This window comes from Cottoperca gobio, chromosome 3 (assembly GCF_900634415.1).
Source record: "Cottoperca gobio chromosome 3, fCotGob3.1, whole genome shotgun sequence".
Lineage (NCBI taxonomy): Eukaryota > Metazoa > Chordata > Actinopteri > Perciformes > Bovichtidae > Cottoperca > Cottoperca gobio.
Window position 1 is genome coordinate 24,113,595 of NC_041357.1, and position 19,201 is coordinate 24,132,795.

Here is a 19,201-nt window from a genome sequence, read left to right on the forward strand (position 1 = left end):
CAAGTTAAGCCCAGAGTGTGTCTATGATGGAATGTGGTGATGAGTTTCTCACACACACACACTTCCCATGTTAATCCCCAAAGTCTATCGTTAGCAAACTAATGACGGCATTTCCCCTCAGAGGGGAACCCTGTGTGTGTGTGTGTGTGTGTGTGTGTGTGTGTGTGATGGTTATGTTTCTAAAAGGTTTTGCTTTAATGCAACTAAGTCAACATGTTAGAAACCACAAATCCATCATTTGTCCTGGAGTAAACTTTTCTCTGTTCAAGATTATTCGGCGTAAAAAAAGTTGAATAATTCTAAACAATAATTACAAAATGACAGAAGTTACCGCTCCTTTTAATATCCCTCTTCATATGTGTGGAAGAAAAAAAGAAAAGGCTTTCATTAATTTCATCTTGAATAATGAAATGAACTGAATGTGAAGATTGAATGGAGTCGTGCGGTAATGAAACTGGTGACTGAATGCTCTGTGGACGTCTGTCCTGCTCTACAATACTTCTGTTCCTACCTCCATTACTCACTTTAGTTGCTCTGTTGCTTTCCGTCCCTCACCCTCTCCCTTTCTCCCCTCTTACCTCTTAACTGCTATCAAATTAGATTTACTATCGCTTAAGCATAACCCTCCGTCTCCCCCCTCTCTGTCACTCGCTGTCTCTGCCCCATTTTCTGTCTCTCTCACTCCCCATAGGCTTTCAAATTAAAATCACTATTCATCGGTGTCGCTCTCTCGCTGCATGTCTCTGCAGGCAGCCTGAGCCAATCACAAAGAGGAACCCGTCTTCATTCGCTCACCCTCCTGCCATTTGCTTTCCCCCAATTTCAATTTTCCCTGTTATTTCGGAGACACTCCTCCTCTCTGTCTCCCCCTGAACCACCTCACTTTGACACTCTCCTTGCTATCATCTCTCACTCTCTGTCTCCCTCCCTCCTCTGTATCTTCACGTCCGTCTATTCTTATTGTGCGCTGATTATATTGTAGTGACTGCCTCTATTGTAGCTCCCAGGACACATTTAAACTTTGCTATGAACCCTTGTTGAGCTGAAAGTTGCTTGTTTCTTTTGTAAGGACTTTAGCCGGGTTAGCGACACGGCTCTGGGGATGTTCGCCTGCCTGTCAGTCGGTCTGTTGGTCCAACACTTTGCTCCAGACTTGTCATGAAATGTGGCACAAACCTTCATGGTCCCCAGAGAATCACTCCTCCTGACTTTACAGCTTGTGCAGAAATGTGGTTGACATTTGTTGTTTGGAGGGAAATGTCTCAATAACTATTGGATGGATTGCCAATAAATATGACATCATTGTAATCATTTTGGTTTCCACTTAACTCTCATTTAGCTCCATCGTCAAGTCGTATTTTGACTTTCCTATCCTGTTTCTAATACTAGGAGAGAGATAAGAGGTAAGCGGGATAAACAAATACATGTTCTACTTCATTACAGAAGTTAAGAATTAACCTTGAACCTTGGAGTAAAGTGTGATTTCAGAGCTCATATTAAAGTGGTCTGAATCCATTCCAGCACCTGATTACAAAAGGCTATTTTACGCAGTCAGAGAGGAAAACTACCAGGAAGATTAACTTGTATAAAACAAGATTACTACAAGACAAAGGCTAAGTGGACCTAACAATTATCAAATTAGGTACCAATCTCAGCTGCAGCAACAACAACAGGGAACGTTACAGCGAGGAAATTAGTCTTAACTATCCAGGGCAGGAAATTAAACTCTCTCTCGCCTATTTAGTCCTCCCGAACCTCACCCATCTTATTTCTCCTGCACCGTATCAGCTCTTCCACACCGTCTCTCTCTTCTAAAATGTAATCCTTTACTCCTATTCTTTCTCCCTTGTCTCCGGCTTTCCCTGCATTTCCTTTTTGCCACCTTTATTATCCTCTCTTTTCTCATCTATTCTCTCCCGCTCTCTGCCATTCCTTCCTTTGCCTCCTTCCTGTTCCCTGCTGTGCGTTGGTGATCAAAGCAGGCTCAACAGGGCAATATGTCACCTAGGAAGCTGCCTACAGGCTTCTGAAGGTACACACACACACACACACACACACACACACACACACCACACACACACACACACACACACTTTAGAAACTAATTGACATAGTGGTACATAACACACACAATGTAAGAGCCTAACACTTCCTTGAGGTTTGGGAGTGTAATGTATGATCTCATATATTTCCCTTTTAGAAAAGCTAGCTTAAATTAATTAGCAAATGAGAATATCATGTGGTAATGATTCATACCAGCAGTCCTTGTGACAGAGTTGGGGTCCTTGTTGCGTGGATATGTCCTTTTAGAACGAATCTTTAATCTCAATCGTTAGCTTCCTTCACTCGTGTCTTAGAGCACAAAGGAGATCTTATAGGAGGCTCCAAGTAAATCCTTTATTTCTCTTTTCAAGCCAACTTTTCCATCTACAAGATCCAGGAGGAAAAGAGGAATGCACTTTTTATTTGGAGTCTAATAGTGTGCAGACGTCCTTTGTGCCCTTCAGTTAAGTATTTCTTGTCTCGCACCTGAGTGTCTTTGCCTGGATGTGCGCACATTTGATCCCTCTTCATAACTCATATTGAATCCATTTCACTGCTGCACATGCACAAGAGGAACCCCAAAACCAATACTAGGTGATGTAGAAAACATAATAGAGGACATGGCTGAAAATGTACTTTAGTTCCTTCTTATTGAAAGAAGTTATTAAAATGTGAGATAAAACCTAATTTTATATATTCCAGTTGTTAAGCTGTGAACTGAGCAAGGAGCTGCACGTTCTGCAGTTATCGGCTTCATCTTAACATCACCATCAGATTGATATGAATTAAACTTACATTTTATGTATATGTATATGGATGGCTCCATACATAGCGACATATAAGTACATATTGACATTCATATACATGTTAATATATGTATATATAATTACATATATATATATTTATTTATATGTCACTGTATGGAGCCATCTATCGGCTGCCTCTCAGCTATGTATCCAGTTTACCTTTGACATTTATGATGTGTTTGAATCATAATGCTAAATGTGCGCATTCAATATGGTTTGGGACGGGGCTGCATGCCGGACGTCTGGCTGCTACTTTGTTGACTGTTCTGCCTTCAAAGAATGAATAATAGATGTGAAACTCTTTCAATACATTTCTTTATTTACATCCCTCCATCTTGCTCTTCCATCAACACAATGTGTCCGACCACATTTCTCAAAAACAGTAAATCTGTAGAGGACATTATGATCGCAGTCTTGAATCGTAGGAAACGACACACGGTGAAAATCTGACACATTCACAGGTTTGTGTCGTAACGCTGGTAATTAACTCGTTCCTCTACTTATCAGAACTTTAACACACAAACTGTTAAGTAGAGATGTTCCAACTAACTGTCTACAGATACAAGTAGTTTCTGGAAAATGTGGTCTGACCCAGACTTTAACACACAATACTGCTTAAGAACTTAAAGATGCTTTGTGTCAGATTTCCAAATAACACATTATAATTCTTTAACACTCCAGCGAAACACGTAACAGCACATACATCAATGTGTTCATTAGACTGTGTGCTTGTTGTTGTTTTGCCCTACAACCTGATTTACCAGATGCCATTTTGTGAATAATTATATTTAAAGCACCTGACGATGAGTGCATCCCTTTTAGCACGGTTGCCTCTGATAAGAAAGGAACCTTTATTCCTGAAAGGTTTACGGCGACTATTATATAAGCTATAAACAATATGGGGCCATTAAAACCTCAGGCGTTTGTCACAATTATTGCTAGAATTATAAAGCGATTCCACAGTAGATTTGGCAGTGACTCATCAAGGACAGAACCTCACACATAGCATCTTAAATCTGGAGACAAGTAGAGGCCATTTAACTAAACCAGAGGTTGGGGTTCCCAAAACATCCACTGCTAATGACACAAGGCTGTAGATAATACTGTCGAATACTGTTTTCTTCTTCACATGTAAAAGATGTACCTTCATTTTGGTCTGAAACCACATACCCTGCATGTGAATGTTTTAGGAAACCCAAAACCCATTAAAATCTCCAACAGGAACAACAGGAGCAAACAAAATCAACGGAAAATATATAAAATAAAAATGAGCGTATATATGATATGTGTACAGTATTTATATTTATATATGACATGGGCTCAGCAAAGTATGTACAGTTATTTTTTTCTTAAATGCATAGTAACTTTTAAGATCATAAGGTGTAAATAAATAAGAACATTAAGTAAGCGACTCAAATAAATAAACCTTCATTCATGACTGGCCGGGTGATCTGGGAGATTAAAACAGGAAGCGTTCAGAGAGGTCGCAGGTCATCTGAAAACGCTTCTTAGGTCCAGTCTGTCTAAAGCAACTCAGTTTCTGGGGTCATTTCCCGCTAGATTATCTCGTGGTTGTCACAGCAGTCGTCCACCACATGACATGAATGACATTATTGACCGCCGTGAGAAGATCAAAACCTTACAAGTCATTTCCTGTTTCTCTCTCAGTCCACTGGAAAAGATCACAACTGAGTTCTCTTAGGATAAAGATACATTTAGCACTACGACGCGTTTGACAAATATCATTACAGTCGGTGCCTGTTCCTCTTTTTACCTCTCGGACAACAAAACGGGATCTCCCAGAATGCTCTCTGCCTGCTGGGCAAAAGGCATTCGGAGGGAGAGGGGTCGCGAAAAACAGACGTGATGGCAGCGATGTAGAAGAAGCATTCGAAGGATATTGTTCTGTATTTCAGAGGGAAAACGGGCTCTTTCATATATTTATATTTGTACAAACATTTAGATCATAAACATCTCAAGCACCATAGATAATAATATTAACAAATCTTAAGTGTCGCTAACCGTCCAAAACAAATGGAACCAGGCAGAGATCTATGCCTCTTAATTTGGTCATCATCCTTTTCTTTCTTTACTTCTCTTTCAGTCCTTTTATATATATATATATCTTTTAATTGTTCTTTTGAACTATTTAAAGAGCCCATTTGTGACTATAATCGTAGTCCCAAGTAAGTATTTCCAGTTTAAACTCACAACTTTGTTCCAATAACACAGGCCTTAAAAAGGACATTTTAACACTGTTTATAAAAAGGCTTATCCTGTACCTTCCTCACAATTTACTCTATCTACCTATTTCCATTCTCTTGCTATCATACATAGTCTCTACGTGGTCCCATTGCACTCAAATAAAAAAAGGATACCTTAATATAAAACACACACATTGACGAATCATTCAGTTTCTTCTAGAATAGAGCAGAACAACACGGATACAAATAACAGACGGTCTGCGTGTCAGTCAGTCTGACGGTCAAGTCAATCGATGGATGTACTTAACACTGGATCAGAGAGGAAACATTTTCATTTCCTCTCCTGTGTGACTCAGACGTTTCATTGCTTTGTGAACATGAAAAAGCCATCACATCTGTCTGAGGGGAAACATGCTGTATGTAAGCCCCAGAGGGTCAAAATTCAGATGTGCTGTGTTTGTGGGTAAAGTCAAAAACAACCGCACAAGAAACTCTTTTTCTCTTTGTTTAAACACACATTACACATGTGTCCTTGAAAAATCATCTTCTAATGTTTTCTTTTGGTCCTTGTAACGTTTTAGTTTTTAAAGAAGACTTGTTTGTCTCCATGCTCTGTAGGTCTTCTTTAGTTAGGGATCCAAGTTTAAATTTAGTGTCATGTCTCACCAAAGACCATTCAAACGTACAGCGTTATACGGGGAAACATTGACCCGCAGAACAACATCACGTTCAGAAATGGTTGTAAATTCAAAGATTTTCCAAGGACACTGATCTTCTGTGGTCTTTTTTTCTACGCTAGCACCATACTTACTGCAAGTACACAAATTCAGAGAGAAATAGAATTGGTATTGTTGAAATGTTCACAAGGCACTTATCTAAATCATTTTTCTTTGTCCTCCTGTCTTTCTCTTGGTCAGTCTCTTTCATCGACTCCACAGCAATCCCAGGCCACGCTGCAGTCAGCACTCTAATGGCTCTCAACTCTAAAAAGTGCTCTTCTAAAATGATGGGAGATGAGAAATTTGTTTTTCATTTGTTTAAAAAATGGCAGGTTCTTTTCCCCTCTCTTGACTCCTCTCCTCTCCATACATTCCTAAATGTTCGACTCAGTTTAAGACGTTTCTCTGCAGTCTAATTGTTCCCTTCTCTTGGTTGTGTTTGATGTTTCTTTTCAGACTCGGAGCCTTCTGCCCGTTCAATAGATGCCGTTCAAAGTCTGAGTTCTGAGGTTGTTTTCCAAGCCCCGAGCAAAAGAAAATCTGTTGGCCTGTTAAATATCTCTATATATCTCCATTTCTTTTATCCCTCCATCTCTCCGTCCATCTGTCCTTCTGCCTACTTACATCTGGAGGAGACATGAGGATGACATGCAGGGTCAAAGTGGTCAACCCATCCCTGTATCCCTCCTTCCATCTATCCAGTCCATCTTTGTTCAGGAGATATTTTCTAAAGGTGTTTGATTAATCGGTGGGCAAAGGGGTCCAAATGTTGATTTCTAATTGAGTCCAGATGTGTGTCTGCCTCTCTCCGTCCTCCAGCTCTCCATCCCTCCATCTGTCTACCGATGTCTGGAGGACACGTCGAAGCAGGTGATCATCATGAGGTGGGCTTTGCAGAAGTTGACTCTGGTCTCCAGTTTGTCCGTCACCGTCTCCAGAGCTTCCAAATACTCCAGTGAGTCCACTTCGTAGGCCTGCTGGAGCTCAACTGAACATGGAGAGAAAGGTAAAGCTATAAAAATGACACTTTGTTTGTGAGTATCTAACTCATTTTATTATTAATTGATCCCACTAGCAAGTATCACGACATTGTGTACCCAACACCTCATATTATTCCCTCACATCAATGAGTCACACTGTTGCACTGAGTGACATATTTCCTCATTATAATGAACACAGGCACTATTTTTGATTTGATCTCACATCCACCTGCTGCCATAAATAACTCACTACAGCTCCAACTGTGTTAATCTGCAGCTGGAAATAGTCTCAAACACAAATGCACTTTTTTTTTCTCCTGTTTGAGTGAAGTTTTTAAAAATAAATAAATAATACAATGCCTACACACACACACACACACACACACACACACACACACACACACACACACACACACACACACACACACACAGTCCTACTCACATTCAGTGGTCCATTTGTGCGGCTCCAGCATCAGGTGCTGTTTGGTTTGTTCCAGCTCCTTCTTCAGACCCTGGTACTTGGCTCTGACTTCGATGATTCTCTGCTGACGGTTTTCCAACAGACGGAGCTTGGCGCTGACGTACACCACCTCCTGACACACACAGAGAGAGGACAGATATGGATTGTATTCACCTTTATCAATCGGGAGGAGTGTGTTTGTGAAACGCATGTGGCTGTCTTTCAGCAGCAGCCTGCTTAACATTCACACAGTTGCACATGTTCACACCTCATCGACCCTCAGTGTGACCGCAGTCGAGTGCTGAGCGGCTTCACTGGAGCAGTCGGGGGTTAAGTGGCTTTCTTACGGCCTGCTGTAGGGAAAATCTATATTTCATGGTTTTCTCTCTCACCCTCTTTCCCAAAGCTCACATTCTCCCTTCCCTGAATACATAAAGGTTTAAGAGTTGAAACACAAAAACCTGCACCATGCATTCATTTGCAACAATTCTATGAGTTTCACAGACGCACTCTGTATTCTGTATCCTGCGACACCTGGGGAATAATAAAAGTGAATAATGTCTAAAAAATGAAGTGACACAGAGGGAAATAAAATGTAGATTTATTGAAAGGAAAAGCTCACTATTCAAACAGAATGTAGCGCTAATGTAGAGTCATATATCTTGTGAAAATCCTTACTGTTGTATTTAAAAACACAAAAACTCATTCACACATACAATACAGTAGCTCTTACTCCTTAGATCCTATGCTTCCTCCTCCATCAACAGTGTCCAACCGAACACATATTACTTTTTAATGTCTCCCACAACTATTATTCATCAAATACACTTCTTTGACATCAAGTGCAATATGCCTGCTGCCCTCTGGGCCTCTTTCTCTGAGCTTTGGCTTTCCACTTTCTTGGATTCTCTCCGCACACCATTCCTCATTCTCCCTCTCCCTGCCACCTTACGGTATATTCTCCTCACACACTTTATACTTTCTTTAACCCTTTCCTTTCTTTCTCACTCTTGTATCCAAATACACACTGTTACACTCTCGTTCTCCCTCCGTTTCCGCCATTCCCGAGCCTTATTTGACCATTTTACAATTTTACCTCACTTCAGCCCTACTGTATGTGAATGAGTTTTGTTTTACTTGTGGAGGGGGATTTTAATCTGATCCGTACCTGCTGTCTTTGCCTCCTTTGTTCTGATGCTTTGATGATGCAGCCGTTTCGAAACGTTAGCATGTGTGTTCTACATGGTCAGAAAGAATTGGTGTGATTGAGATGAGTCTACTTTGTCTGGGTGTGTGCTATGTTTTTACCTTTGGGTATTCAACGCTGGAACTTCATGAACTTAGGTTTAGCACCACAAATAAATACTGGGGAGGCTCTTAAAGACCTCACAGCCTTCTTTGGCTGTGGCTCAGGTAGACTGGTCGTCCACTGATCGGGAGGTCGGTGGTGCGATCCCCAGCCCCTGCAGTCAGCATGTCAAAGTGTCCTTGGGCAAGATACTGAACCCCAAATTGCTCCCGATGGCCTGGCCAACGGTGTGTGAATGGTTATCACTACTGACGAGCTGATGTGCACCTTGTATGGTAGCTACTGACTCTGTGTGAATGCTGACGTGTTGTAAAGCGCTATATAAACCTATATATACCATTCTTTACCTGTACAGCTGGTGAAAACAACCTCTGGTTAAACTAACATCTTACTACATCCACAACATTGTGGGGAAACTATGTTTTATGTGAATAATCATATTTAGAGGAGATTGGAAACATTCTCTCTGCACTTGAATCCCTTTACAAACTGAAGCCCAACATCTTAAATGTGGTCCAGTTGGAACTCGTTATTGTTAAAGTGCATCCTTCTCAATGATACAGCTGCCGTGTAGCTCAGGTTCGTCTCTCCTTCCCTCCTCTCACCCATGCCTCACCCGCCTCCTTTCTCTATCTCACCTTGCTCCCTCCTTTGTCTCTCCTCTTCTGCAGTCGCTCGACGTCATCTATCTCGTACACCTTGATCTCGAAGGTTTCCGTCGTTGCAGTCGCACCCCGGAGGTTCGAGGGAGTTGGGGGCCCCAGTGGGCCATCTACCCAGCATGCACCTGGGCTGGAGGAGGATGAAGAAGAGGAGGTGACGGCCTGTTTGGAGGAGCGGTGAGAGGGTGAGGAGGAGGAAGAGTCCAAGGTCAGAGCAGGGATCAGACGACGACGCTGGAGGCCTGAAAGAACAAATTAGACAAGGACAACAAAATAGTGTTTACAACTGTCGCCTTCAACCCTCTTATTCATTTACTGAGTATTCTTCAATGCTTATTTCAACACTGCTCTATACATGTAAAAAGTGTTCTACAAGTGATGCATTGTAGTGAGTTGTGCATTTATGCATTAGCTAATCTTTTAGGGAAACTCCTTCCTTTAACTGACCAAATACCCATTTCAACCATAAACACGTATGCTACACCATACACACAGCTTTAGCATAGCTTAGCTTGACACTCAGTTAGCTTTTATTGCTACTACTGAACTACATTACAGCACCCACACAGGAAGTTAGGACATGCAGAATATTTTAAGATGAGAAAAGACATCATGGGTGGTAGAGGAAGAAGGGACACAATAACAGTATTGAGTGATTGAAAAAGCAGAAAGGGAACTTGAATCAGATAAAAAGTTTAGTCTCAGTTCATGAAGCTCACAGATAAGAGCAGCAGGTCACTCTCTAATCTGCCCACTACGCTGCAATGACCACACACACTCATACATGCACACACGCTTTGCATAGAAATTGCCAGCCATGTAGGAATGAGAGTTATCAGATTCACCAGGAGCTGAGAGATGAGGTGTGTGAGGGAGAGAGAAATGGGGGATTTTAATAAGGTTGCAGCTGTCTTTTGGTCTCATCGTGGCACAGAAAGGTCAAGCAGCAACATTAGTGTTTCATTATGTAGTAGGAAGCGGAATATAAGAGGACAGAGAAAGAATGAGGGTCTGCAGGGTGGAGGAGGTGCAGGGGGAGAGGAATAGATGATAGAAAATAGATGAGAGGTACAGACATGGAAGAAAATTTGGGAGAGCGTTAGTGAATCCAATCTAATGGAAATCAAGCACGAAGGCAGACTCAGCTGGAGATGTGATTAAAATGTTGGTCGCTCTAACATCTTCACACGATGCTTCAGTCTGTCACATCTGTCCTTTCTTTTTTCTATATATATATATATATATATATATATATTCTGTCTGCCTGAATTGGGACAGAATTATATCCATCTTGAACACGGGCAACAACAGAATATAATCCTTTGTGTCTTCTTGTGACAGTTTGACAGAGGTAACTTTCTTTGAAGCGCAGAATAAGTTGTGGTTAAAAGGAAAACGAGAGTAAATCCAGACTTTGCAGACGCTGCATCCTACACACATGGATGGAAAGGGTTACTCCAATTTCAATTAATAATCAGACACACACCGGGAAGTGCAGCCTCTGTCCAATCTGATTTTATGCACATATCCATCCTCATGGTTAACCAGTGGAGTGTAATTTGGCGGGCACATTAGCAGCCTCTCAGTGTGCTGTTCTGGTGAATATATATTCATTACAGCCCACACCAGCAGATTCCCGTTACCATTTCACAGATGACTGGTCAGGGTCACCTTCCCTACCTGCAACCTCCTTCTGCAGCCACAGCTTTCTTCACTTTTCCCTGACCCATTGATTTTTTTCAACAATGGATTCTCGTTCATAGCGGTCTTTCTAATTATTTCTATCAGTTCTATCTTCATTTCATAGCTTTTTTTATTTTTTAGCTTTAGCAGTGTTCTGATCATATTGTGTCAAAGCTTTCACCTCCATAGATTTCATAACACAAGAAATATTTCGATTTTAGAGCTGAAAAGCTGAGCGTGTATTCTGAAAGTGGCAGGAAGATCACCACTTATTGAGAACAGGGTAAAGTGGATAAAAGTGCTCATCTTTGCATTTTCCATTGAGATTGTGTTCACGATTTATTCTAAACTAACCATGAATGCAGTTATCCTTTGACTTTGTGCTCTTGTTGCCACAGGGGGTTTGTAAGTTCATGACTTTTTCAATTAAGGAGTGTTGTAGCTCTACTGATTAAGACATTTACCCCTCATATAATTAAGTAGGAAGCCAATCCCCTCAATTGTACATGCCTGTCTTGTCCATGAGACTCCATAATCCAATTAAGGGAAATGTCATTAAAGCAATATTTAAAAAGCAAAACAGGTTTAAATTGTGACCTGTGTTGCTTCTGCTCTTCTTGCTGCTCTTGGAGCTCCGTCTGGAGGAGGTGGTGGCTGAGCTGTGTTCACTGAGGGAGTCCTGAGCAGAGGACGTACTTCCTGTGTTCTCGCTGCTGTCTCTCAGCATGCTCTCGTAGCCACTGCTACCTCCACTGTGGTAAAACAATGCTGTCTTCCCCATAGCCGGGGGGAGCTCGCCACTTAGTACGCTGCTGTTGGACGCAGAATGAGATCACAGTTAAAGGTCAAATTAAAACATAACATTTTTTGAGCAGCAAGTATTTTGTGACAAATTAAAATGTTGCCATTTTTCAATGAACTTGAGATTCTACCTGTTGTCGCTCGCATGGCCGCTGCTGCAGCGGTGTGCTTTTCTGGGAGCTGTGATCTTGCTGTAGGGGGAGGGTAGAGTTTGGACCACTGCTGTCTTCTCTTCTCCCTGGCCAGCTCCATTTCCACCTCCACCTCCACCTCCAGCTCCAGCTCCACCTCCACCTCCACCTCCAGCTCCACCTCCACCTCCAGCTCCACCTCCACCAGCACTAACCCCACTTCCTGCTCCAGCTGCCCCTCCACTGAGAACAGGAAAGGATAAAAGAGTTCAACATTTTACTTGGTTTTAATGGCATTTTGCATTTTTTAAGTTAAAAGTTGAGAATAAAGATGAGTGAATGACGTCCCTGATGGAAGTTTACGTGCAGACTAACCTTGCTCCTCCAACTCCTCTCTCCTCTACTGGATCTGTGCCCCCTCCCTGGGCATGACTCCTGGAACGGGAGCCTGCGCTTCCCTGGAGGAGCTCGGAGATTCGACCGTTGACAGCCCGGAGAGGCAGCTTGGCTGCCAGGCTTCCCCCTCGACTTCGACTCAAAGACTGTGTAGACCAGGATACAGGGGAGGGTCCCTGCTGCGGAGGAGGAGGGCCCTGGACTGAGCTCTGGGGCTGAGGAAACAGATCGATGGTTTAGGTGGATGGAAGGACAAACGGAGACAATGATAGCTTGAATTATTTGCATTGATTTTCTTGTGTAGAAACTGAAAAGTGCATAAAGAAGAAGCAGTTGCTGTTAAAACTGGGTGATTCTTCTAATCTGATGAGCTGTGTCGTGTACTTTACAGGTGTTCATTCATTTCACTTAAGAAATATTCCTTCCTACCTTTCCATTAGGAGGAAGGCTGGAGCTGCGGCTGGAAGCTTGGCTGGAAACCTGGCTTAAAGACTTGGTGGAGAAGCTCAGAGTCTTGGTGCTGGATGCAGACAGACTCCTGGACTTGGGGCTGCTGGTCATCAGAAGCTTACTGACCGCTGAGATCTTCGACTGGCCGCTAATTTTGGCTGGTGACTGTGGAGCGCTGCTTGGAACTGTGAAACCGGGGCTGCCGGTGTTTCCAGTGGGAGAAGATACTGATCCAGCACGGGTGAGGCTTCGCCCAGTACGAGGCATTGTGCTGTCCCCCCTCACTCCTCCTCCTCCCCCTTTCAGGCTCCCCCCTCTCTCCAGAGAGAAGCAGTCATAGTGGTGGGAACCACTGTGGGAGCTGTGGACCCGACCCAGAGAGTTGGTTCTGTTTGCAAGCTGTTCCAACTTGGCGCTGAAGAGTCTGCTGCTGTCTATGCTGGAGCCTCGTTCTCTAGTGATACCTGCATCATCTGCTGAGCTGCCCAGTAATGAGACTCCATGGCTGGGTTGGTGGAGAGGGCTGACTGCCCTGTTCCTCTGGTCGAGGCTGGACTTCCTTATCGGTGGCAGAGGTGGGATTCCCCCCTTCCTGTGGGAGAAAAAGCCCTGTTTCCCAGTTGATCCTCGGCGGTCAAGTGTGGCGCGGGGACTGCATGGAGTTGAAGTGGTGACGCCAAGATTGCGGTACTCAATTCCAATGTCCAAGCCGTCGTGGCGGTTGAGACGGTGCCAGCCGCGAGGAAGACTGGCAGTGCGGTGAATATCTGTGCTGTAGATGCTAGTCAGGCATTCTCCCTGGGTAACAACAGCGACCATCTCACAGCCATCCACCACTCGCTTAAAGGAATCTGGAGACGACACAATCTCCCCACCTGAACTAGAGCTGCCGTGATCCCCACCTGGTGATGGAAGAATAGCAAATAAGAAAGAACATAGTTACAACTCCATCCTGAAAATCTTTTACTTTTAAACTAATTGTTTTTACCATCAGGCCGGACTGGCTATTGGTCAGGTGATTGGCCTGTAAAGTGTACTCTGTCAGGTGGAAATACCTCCACTTACTCAGAGGAAATGCCGGGTGCAAAACAAACTCCATAAGTCGACAAAAACATTCAGTCTTGTAGCTTTAATTATAGAAGTGCAGTTGATTGACTCAGAAGATACTTGCAGTATTTGTATGTAGTCATAAAACTAAAAGATATGACAATAACACTTTATAATTGAACTATTAAATAAAGTTTAATTAACTAAATAAATTTAAATTGACCATTTATTTATGATGGTTATTATATAGTTTTACCAATATGGCCTGACGTTAGACCTCGCTTACCTTCTCTGCAGAAGCTCCTGAGGTCTCCGGTCGCAGCTCCAGCCTGGCTCTTTGAAAGCTCGAGGTGACTCTTCTCTGGCTTCACTTCACACACAAGCTCCCTGGACTTCCTCTCCTCCATGCCACGCTTCAACCAGGGGTCTTCAAAGCTCATCTCACTGGAAATAGAAGCTAAAAGATGTGCATTATATTTGCCTGAGTCTTTCATTGAGCTGGTCTTGGTAGGTGAAGAGAGGATGGTTGGTTCCTGTATAGCCATGGGTTTGACAGCCACACATGGGTGCACACTGATGGTGGTCTTGAAGGGAGAGAAGTAACCAGGTCCTGCCAGAATTTGGATGTTAGTTTTAGCCATTGACGGAGGCAGTTTCCTCAGCCTGTCTTTGGTTGGAGTTGCCTTATCACTCCCGTTTTCTGACAGCACCACCTCTCCTTCCAGACTCCCTCTTCTCGGGCTGCCACAGCTTTCATAACCACCCAGCCCCTCCACTCCGAACGACAGGCTCTGGTTGGGTTCAGGTTCAGCCAGGGCCTCCCCTTGCTGGCTCTGGGACTGACTGAAGCTGTGGAGAGACTGGTCAGCTTCACTGCCCACGCTCAGATCACTCATCCAGGAGGAGACGGGTGAACCACAGGCTTCACCATCTATCCGCAGCTTGGCCATGGCCACCTACAAGACACAATTCAATTGGTTATGTCATCTTGAAATCCAAAAAAACAGTGATGATAACAGGGCTGCAACAAATTCTTATTTTCAATATTGATTAATCTGCAGATTATATTCTAGATTAATTATCAATAAAATGTCAGAAAATAGTGAGAAATGTCCATCCCAGTCCAAGGTCTTTAAATGTCTTGTTTTGTCAGTTTAATATGATGTTTAATATACAGAGAAAAGCATTTTCTGCCATTTTTACATAAAAAGATTCAAGATTAATAGATTTTCAAAAGATGGTAGGCTCACTGTGTCCTTTTAGATGAGACAACATTTCCCATCAGTGTTCAGTGGCAGCCATATTTCCCCACAACCCTCGTCTACGGCCTCTGTTATGCTGGGTATTGTTCTGTATTTGGTTCCTATTAGCTTTAGTTTAGGACACATATCCAAATGCCAAATGATCTGAGTCACTGTAAATGCAAAGCGAGTCAGTCACACTAACCTCTGCCATCGCAACAACGTCTGGAACCCCCGAGGTTGTTGCAGGACCTGCAGCCATGTGATAATCCTCCACAGCTCCAGCCTCAGCAGCACCGCTGGGGGCGCAGACATATTGAGAGGCCGAGGCGAGGGCAGTGTCGGAGCCACAGTCGCTTCTGAAGCTGATGATGCTCGTTGGACGACAGGTCAGGCCCTGAGTCTCCATGAGAGCTGTGACATCAAGGTCCTCGTCACCTCCAGAAACCACAGCGTACACCAGTTCATCCTCCCCAAGCAAGAGAGATCCAACTGATCCTACAGATACTGCCGGCCCTGCAGCTGCAAGTGAAGGACAGAGCAAAGTAACCACATTTGTGGAAATGTTTCTTAGCCGTTTATATTTGTCGTCAATATTCTTCCCCTTTCTTTGCATATGACTCATGACTTATTTTTGCATCTCATCCCCCTCTCCTTGTGTAAAAATAGGATTGACACTCACCATCTCTGTGTGTGTCCAGGGGTATCGGTGGGACGTCATCGTCACAGAGCGTCTCAGCTGATCCCAGGCTGGCAGACAGAGACTGAGCTGGCTCTCGGACTTGTGGGCTCATGCCCACCGGAGAAGTCCTGGACAGCAGGGACTCTGTGGAAGATCGGCCGCTGTCTGCAGCCAAACTGTCTGCAGAATCAGAAACACACATTTGGCACCATAATTAATGTTGTTTTCCAAGTGCAGATTACAGGGACATTGGCTTCATACTATGATGCTAATTTGGAACCACTGGTTATTATGATAAGCTGTGTTTTGCACAAGTGACTCAGTATTTGACTATATTTTATTTATGTCAAGGTGTTGGCATAAAACAGCAACAACATTATCTGCACGAGGGAGATGCGTATAAGGTCACCCATTAACAGACCATTCATACATCATTGAGACTTGAGCAGTACCAATAAAGTACTTAATTCTAAATAAAGATGTAGAAAGATGCATACTGTCTGAGGTCAAAGCTTCTGGGCCCTGGCCGTCTTGAGCCAGAGTATACGAGGACAGAGGGGGCGTTGCTGGTATCACGCCTTTCTGGGTGTACACTTTACATCGCTGGGACGGGGAGGACGGAGGCCTGAGGAGGAATACAAGCATCCAACATTAGCTGATCTTTGGTGCTTTCTAGACTGTTTATTAGCACACATGCAACTCATGTGTTGCTGCTTACGGTTTGACTAAGTAATAAAAAAAACATTAGCAAGAAATTCAAGTTTGTAAATATTTTATGTTAAGGTTTTTGAGACATCTTTCAAATGTTGTTTGCATTAAAACTGAAGTCCACAGTCAACATTATTGCCCATGCAGTATGTCTGTGTACTTTACCTGTAGTCTGAGGTTTTGGTCAGGCTGGCGATGCCAAGGCGTGGTGATCCTAATGGCCGTGCCTTCCCATCAGCGTTACTGCCCATATTCAGACTCTCATGGCTGTTCAGAGACAAAATACAGGAAACAGAAATTAAACTCAAATAATTTCCAAAGGCTAATAGCACCATCTGTAAGGATGTAAGTGCTACCCCTAAATAAGATCCACATAAATCTTAAAATACCACCCATCCTCACCTGTCATGCAGGCAGCTCTTGGTCCTCTGCAGGGGGTTAGAGGTGATGCAGCTGCTTCCTGTAACGCTCCTGGCACTAGTAGCTATAGGGGAACCAGAACTCTGAGCCAGGCTGTGGATCATGGTGTGGGCCAGCTCTGCCTCCTCCACCACCTCCTTGATATCCTGCAGCTGCTGGTCATTGGTCCTCCTCCTGGAAGCTGCTACTGTCGAGGAGGAGAGCTGCACTGCACCTCCTGCAGCGCATGCAGAGCCTGTGGGATGTTGGACACAACCATGTTTGTCAAATCCTCATCCAAAGGTTACAAGAACTGTAAAACAAGACTTGACTTGATGCTGAATTATGGAACTACAATTTTCACATTCAAAGCCAGTTTTGTTTATTCAAAAATGTATATAAAGTATATACAATCAAAGAATTAACCTGTTTTGTTTTCTGTATCCAACACAGCAGCAGAGCCAGGAGCAGAGGGAGCTGATGTTGGGACAGCTGAAGATGGACATGGCTCTTGTTTGGCACCTGGTTTGCTCGCTGAAACCTCTTCGAAGGGAAACTTTGCCACCTGAGCAAAGGGACAGGAAAGATGAGAAGTGCTCCCTTGTTCATATCAGAATACCTGAGATAGTTTGATTTGATTGTTGACAAAGGAAATGCTCTCCACTTATGTCGCCAAACAGAATCTCTTTCTCTTCTCTGGTATATTTAGTTGTTGTTTTTCTTTTAATAATAAAGGGACAGAACTCTTCCTACCTCCTCGCTGCCATCAATGCAGTCCAGCCTCTCTTGCAGCTCAGCAAATGTGTTGCACTTCAGGCACTCGGCTCCTTCCTCTGGGACAGGGGCCAATGGCTGCCCAAGCAGGGACTGACAGGACTGAGGCAGAGGCTGAGCGAGGCCACCGGGTTGATCCTCTGGCTGAGGCTGCACCTGTTCACAGATCACAGAGACGTGAGTCATCTAATGTTTCTTTGCAACAAACCTTCTTCTGATTACTGCTGATTGTCTCTAGACTCTAAATGTAAATATATTTAAATGACCTTGTTTTGGACTGCAGCTGCCTGACTTTGACTTTGTGTTTGATGCTGCTCTGTTGTTTTGCCTCGAAGCAAAGCGGGAATAATTGGTACAAATTCTGGCGGCCCCTCATTGTCCGTCAGCTCTCTATCTGACACCGCAGCTCCATTCGGACCCACATAGATCACCGTGTCACATGACTGCTCGCTGCTCGAATATTCATCAGGGTCACTGGACAGTCGCAGCAACGGGAGGTCAGAGTCGGTGTCACCGCGGTGATGGAAAGGTCGCAAGTGGGTCGGACGACGCATGCGACCCTCCTCGCAGGAGCTCTCGCCTCCAGAGGAGCTGGACGTGTATTGCTGAGAAAGGGGTCGAGACAGGCAAGATGAAGAAGAGAGAAAAGGATGACATCCATACACTTCCTGGACATACACCAAGTAACACATTTAAGATAAGGGCTTTAATTTAATTCAATTATTCCTATTTCTATCACAGACTGGCACTTTAAGGTATGAACTGACTTCAGTTTTATTTATAGAGCTCTTAAACCTTCACTCCTTTTTCTTCAGCTGAACAATAAGTGAGCATCTTACCAGTGACTGCAGTTGTCTTTATCTTGAATTTAATGTACCTAAAGTTTTGCTTTAATGAGACATTATCTGCCAATTGTAATGAAGCATTAAGGTTTAATTAAAACTCACCACCGTGACTTTAGTTTTCTTCTTTTTCATGCGGAGGACTCGGGAAGCAATCTGGATGGTGGAAAGGGTTTCTGAGAAATCTCTGGGTGAGGCAGAGATGTGAGCAATCATGGTGGTCCGGCAGTTCATGTTGCCTAGCGACTCCCTTAGCAACATGGTCAGCTTGCTGTCCCTAGTAACACACATATGCTGACATGTGAGCACTAAAGACACTTTGGAAATACAGTCAATCAAACATTTCAAACACACACCTCCATGCGTCTGATATTTGACGAAGGATTATTAATAATTCTTCTTGGTTACAGTCTATGTAATTATGACAAATCACAAGGCTAACATCTTCATATAAATGAAGCTAAAAGATTCAAAAGACAAAGTGAATGCTAATTATTAATTATGTACATGTATCAATGCTGCTTAAACACATGAAAGGTTGCTATTCCAGGCTAAAGTTAACAGTCTAAAAGAAAAAGCTCTCTGGATTTTGTGTAGTCTAATATTGGGAGATGATCTATCTCCCAGAGAGATTATGCTAGCAGATGGAAGAGTAAAAGTAGGCTGTGTGTTTAAGAAAAGATTTTCTCCTGGGTGGGCTACTGCAATCATTCATAGAAGTGTGTGTGTGCGTGTGTGTGTGTGTGTGTGTGTGTGTGTGTGTGTGTGTGTGTGTGTGTGTGTGTGTGTGTGTGTGTGTGTGTGTGTGTGTGTGTGTGTGTGTGTGTGTGTTGTGCCTGCAGGCTGACAGTGAAGAAAGCTCCT

The 19,201-nt window shown here is 43.5% G+C and overlaps 2 protein-coding genes across 2 annotated transcripts in view; one reads left to right on the top strand and one right to left on the bottom strand.

Annotated features, from left to right (window-relative positions):
* Window positions 1-1,311, top strand: part of LOC115006478 (histone-lysine N-methyltransferase SMYD3-like) — a 9,688-nt gene extending 8,377 nt beyond the window's left edge. The window contains exon 3 of the mRNA XM_029428751.1: window positions 1-1,311. This exon is cut by the window's left edge and continues 658 nt beyond it. The gene's annotated coding sequence lies outside the window, so the exon portion shown is untranslated.
* Window positions 1,312-3,881: 2,570 nt separating this feature from the next.
* The window catches only part of kif26ba (kinesin family member 26Ba), a 116,688-nt gene continuing 101,368 nt past the window's right edge, over window positions 3,882-19,201 (bottom strand). The window contains 18 exon segments of the mRNA XM_029426042.1: window positions 3,882-6,760; window positions 7,195-7,345; window positions 9,160-9,425; window positions 11,464-11,678; window positions 11,799-11,944; window positions 12,014-12,041; window positions 12,174-12,409; window positions 12,624-13,546; window positions 13,978-14,647; window positions 15,138-15,454; window positions 15,615-15,794; window positions 16,112-16,239; window positions 16,488-16,589; window positions 16,725-16,977; window positions 17,148-17,286; window positions 17,475-17,651; window positions 17,762-18,100; window positions 18,443-18,614. Coding sequence (XP_029281902.1) covers window positions 6,612-6,760; window positions 7,195-7,345; window positions 9,160-9,425; window positions 11,464-11,678; window positions 11,799-11,944; window positions 12,014-12,041; window positions 12,174-12,409; window positions 12,624-13,546; window positions 13,978-14,647; window positions 15,138-15,454; window positions 15,615-15,794; window positions 16,112-16,239; window positions 16,488-16,589; window positions 16,725-16,977; window positions 17,148-17,286; window positions 17,475-17,651; window positions 17,762-18,100; window positions 18,443-18,614 — 4,591 coding nt within the window. The 3' untranslated portion in view covers window positions 3,882-6,611.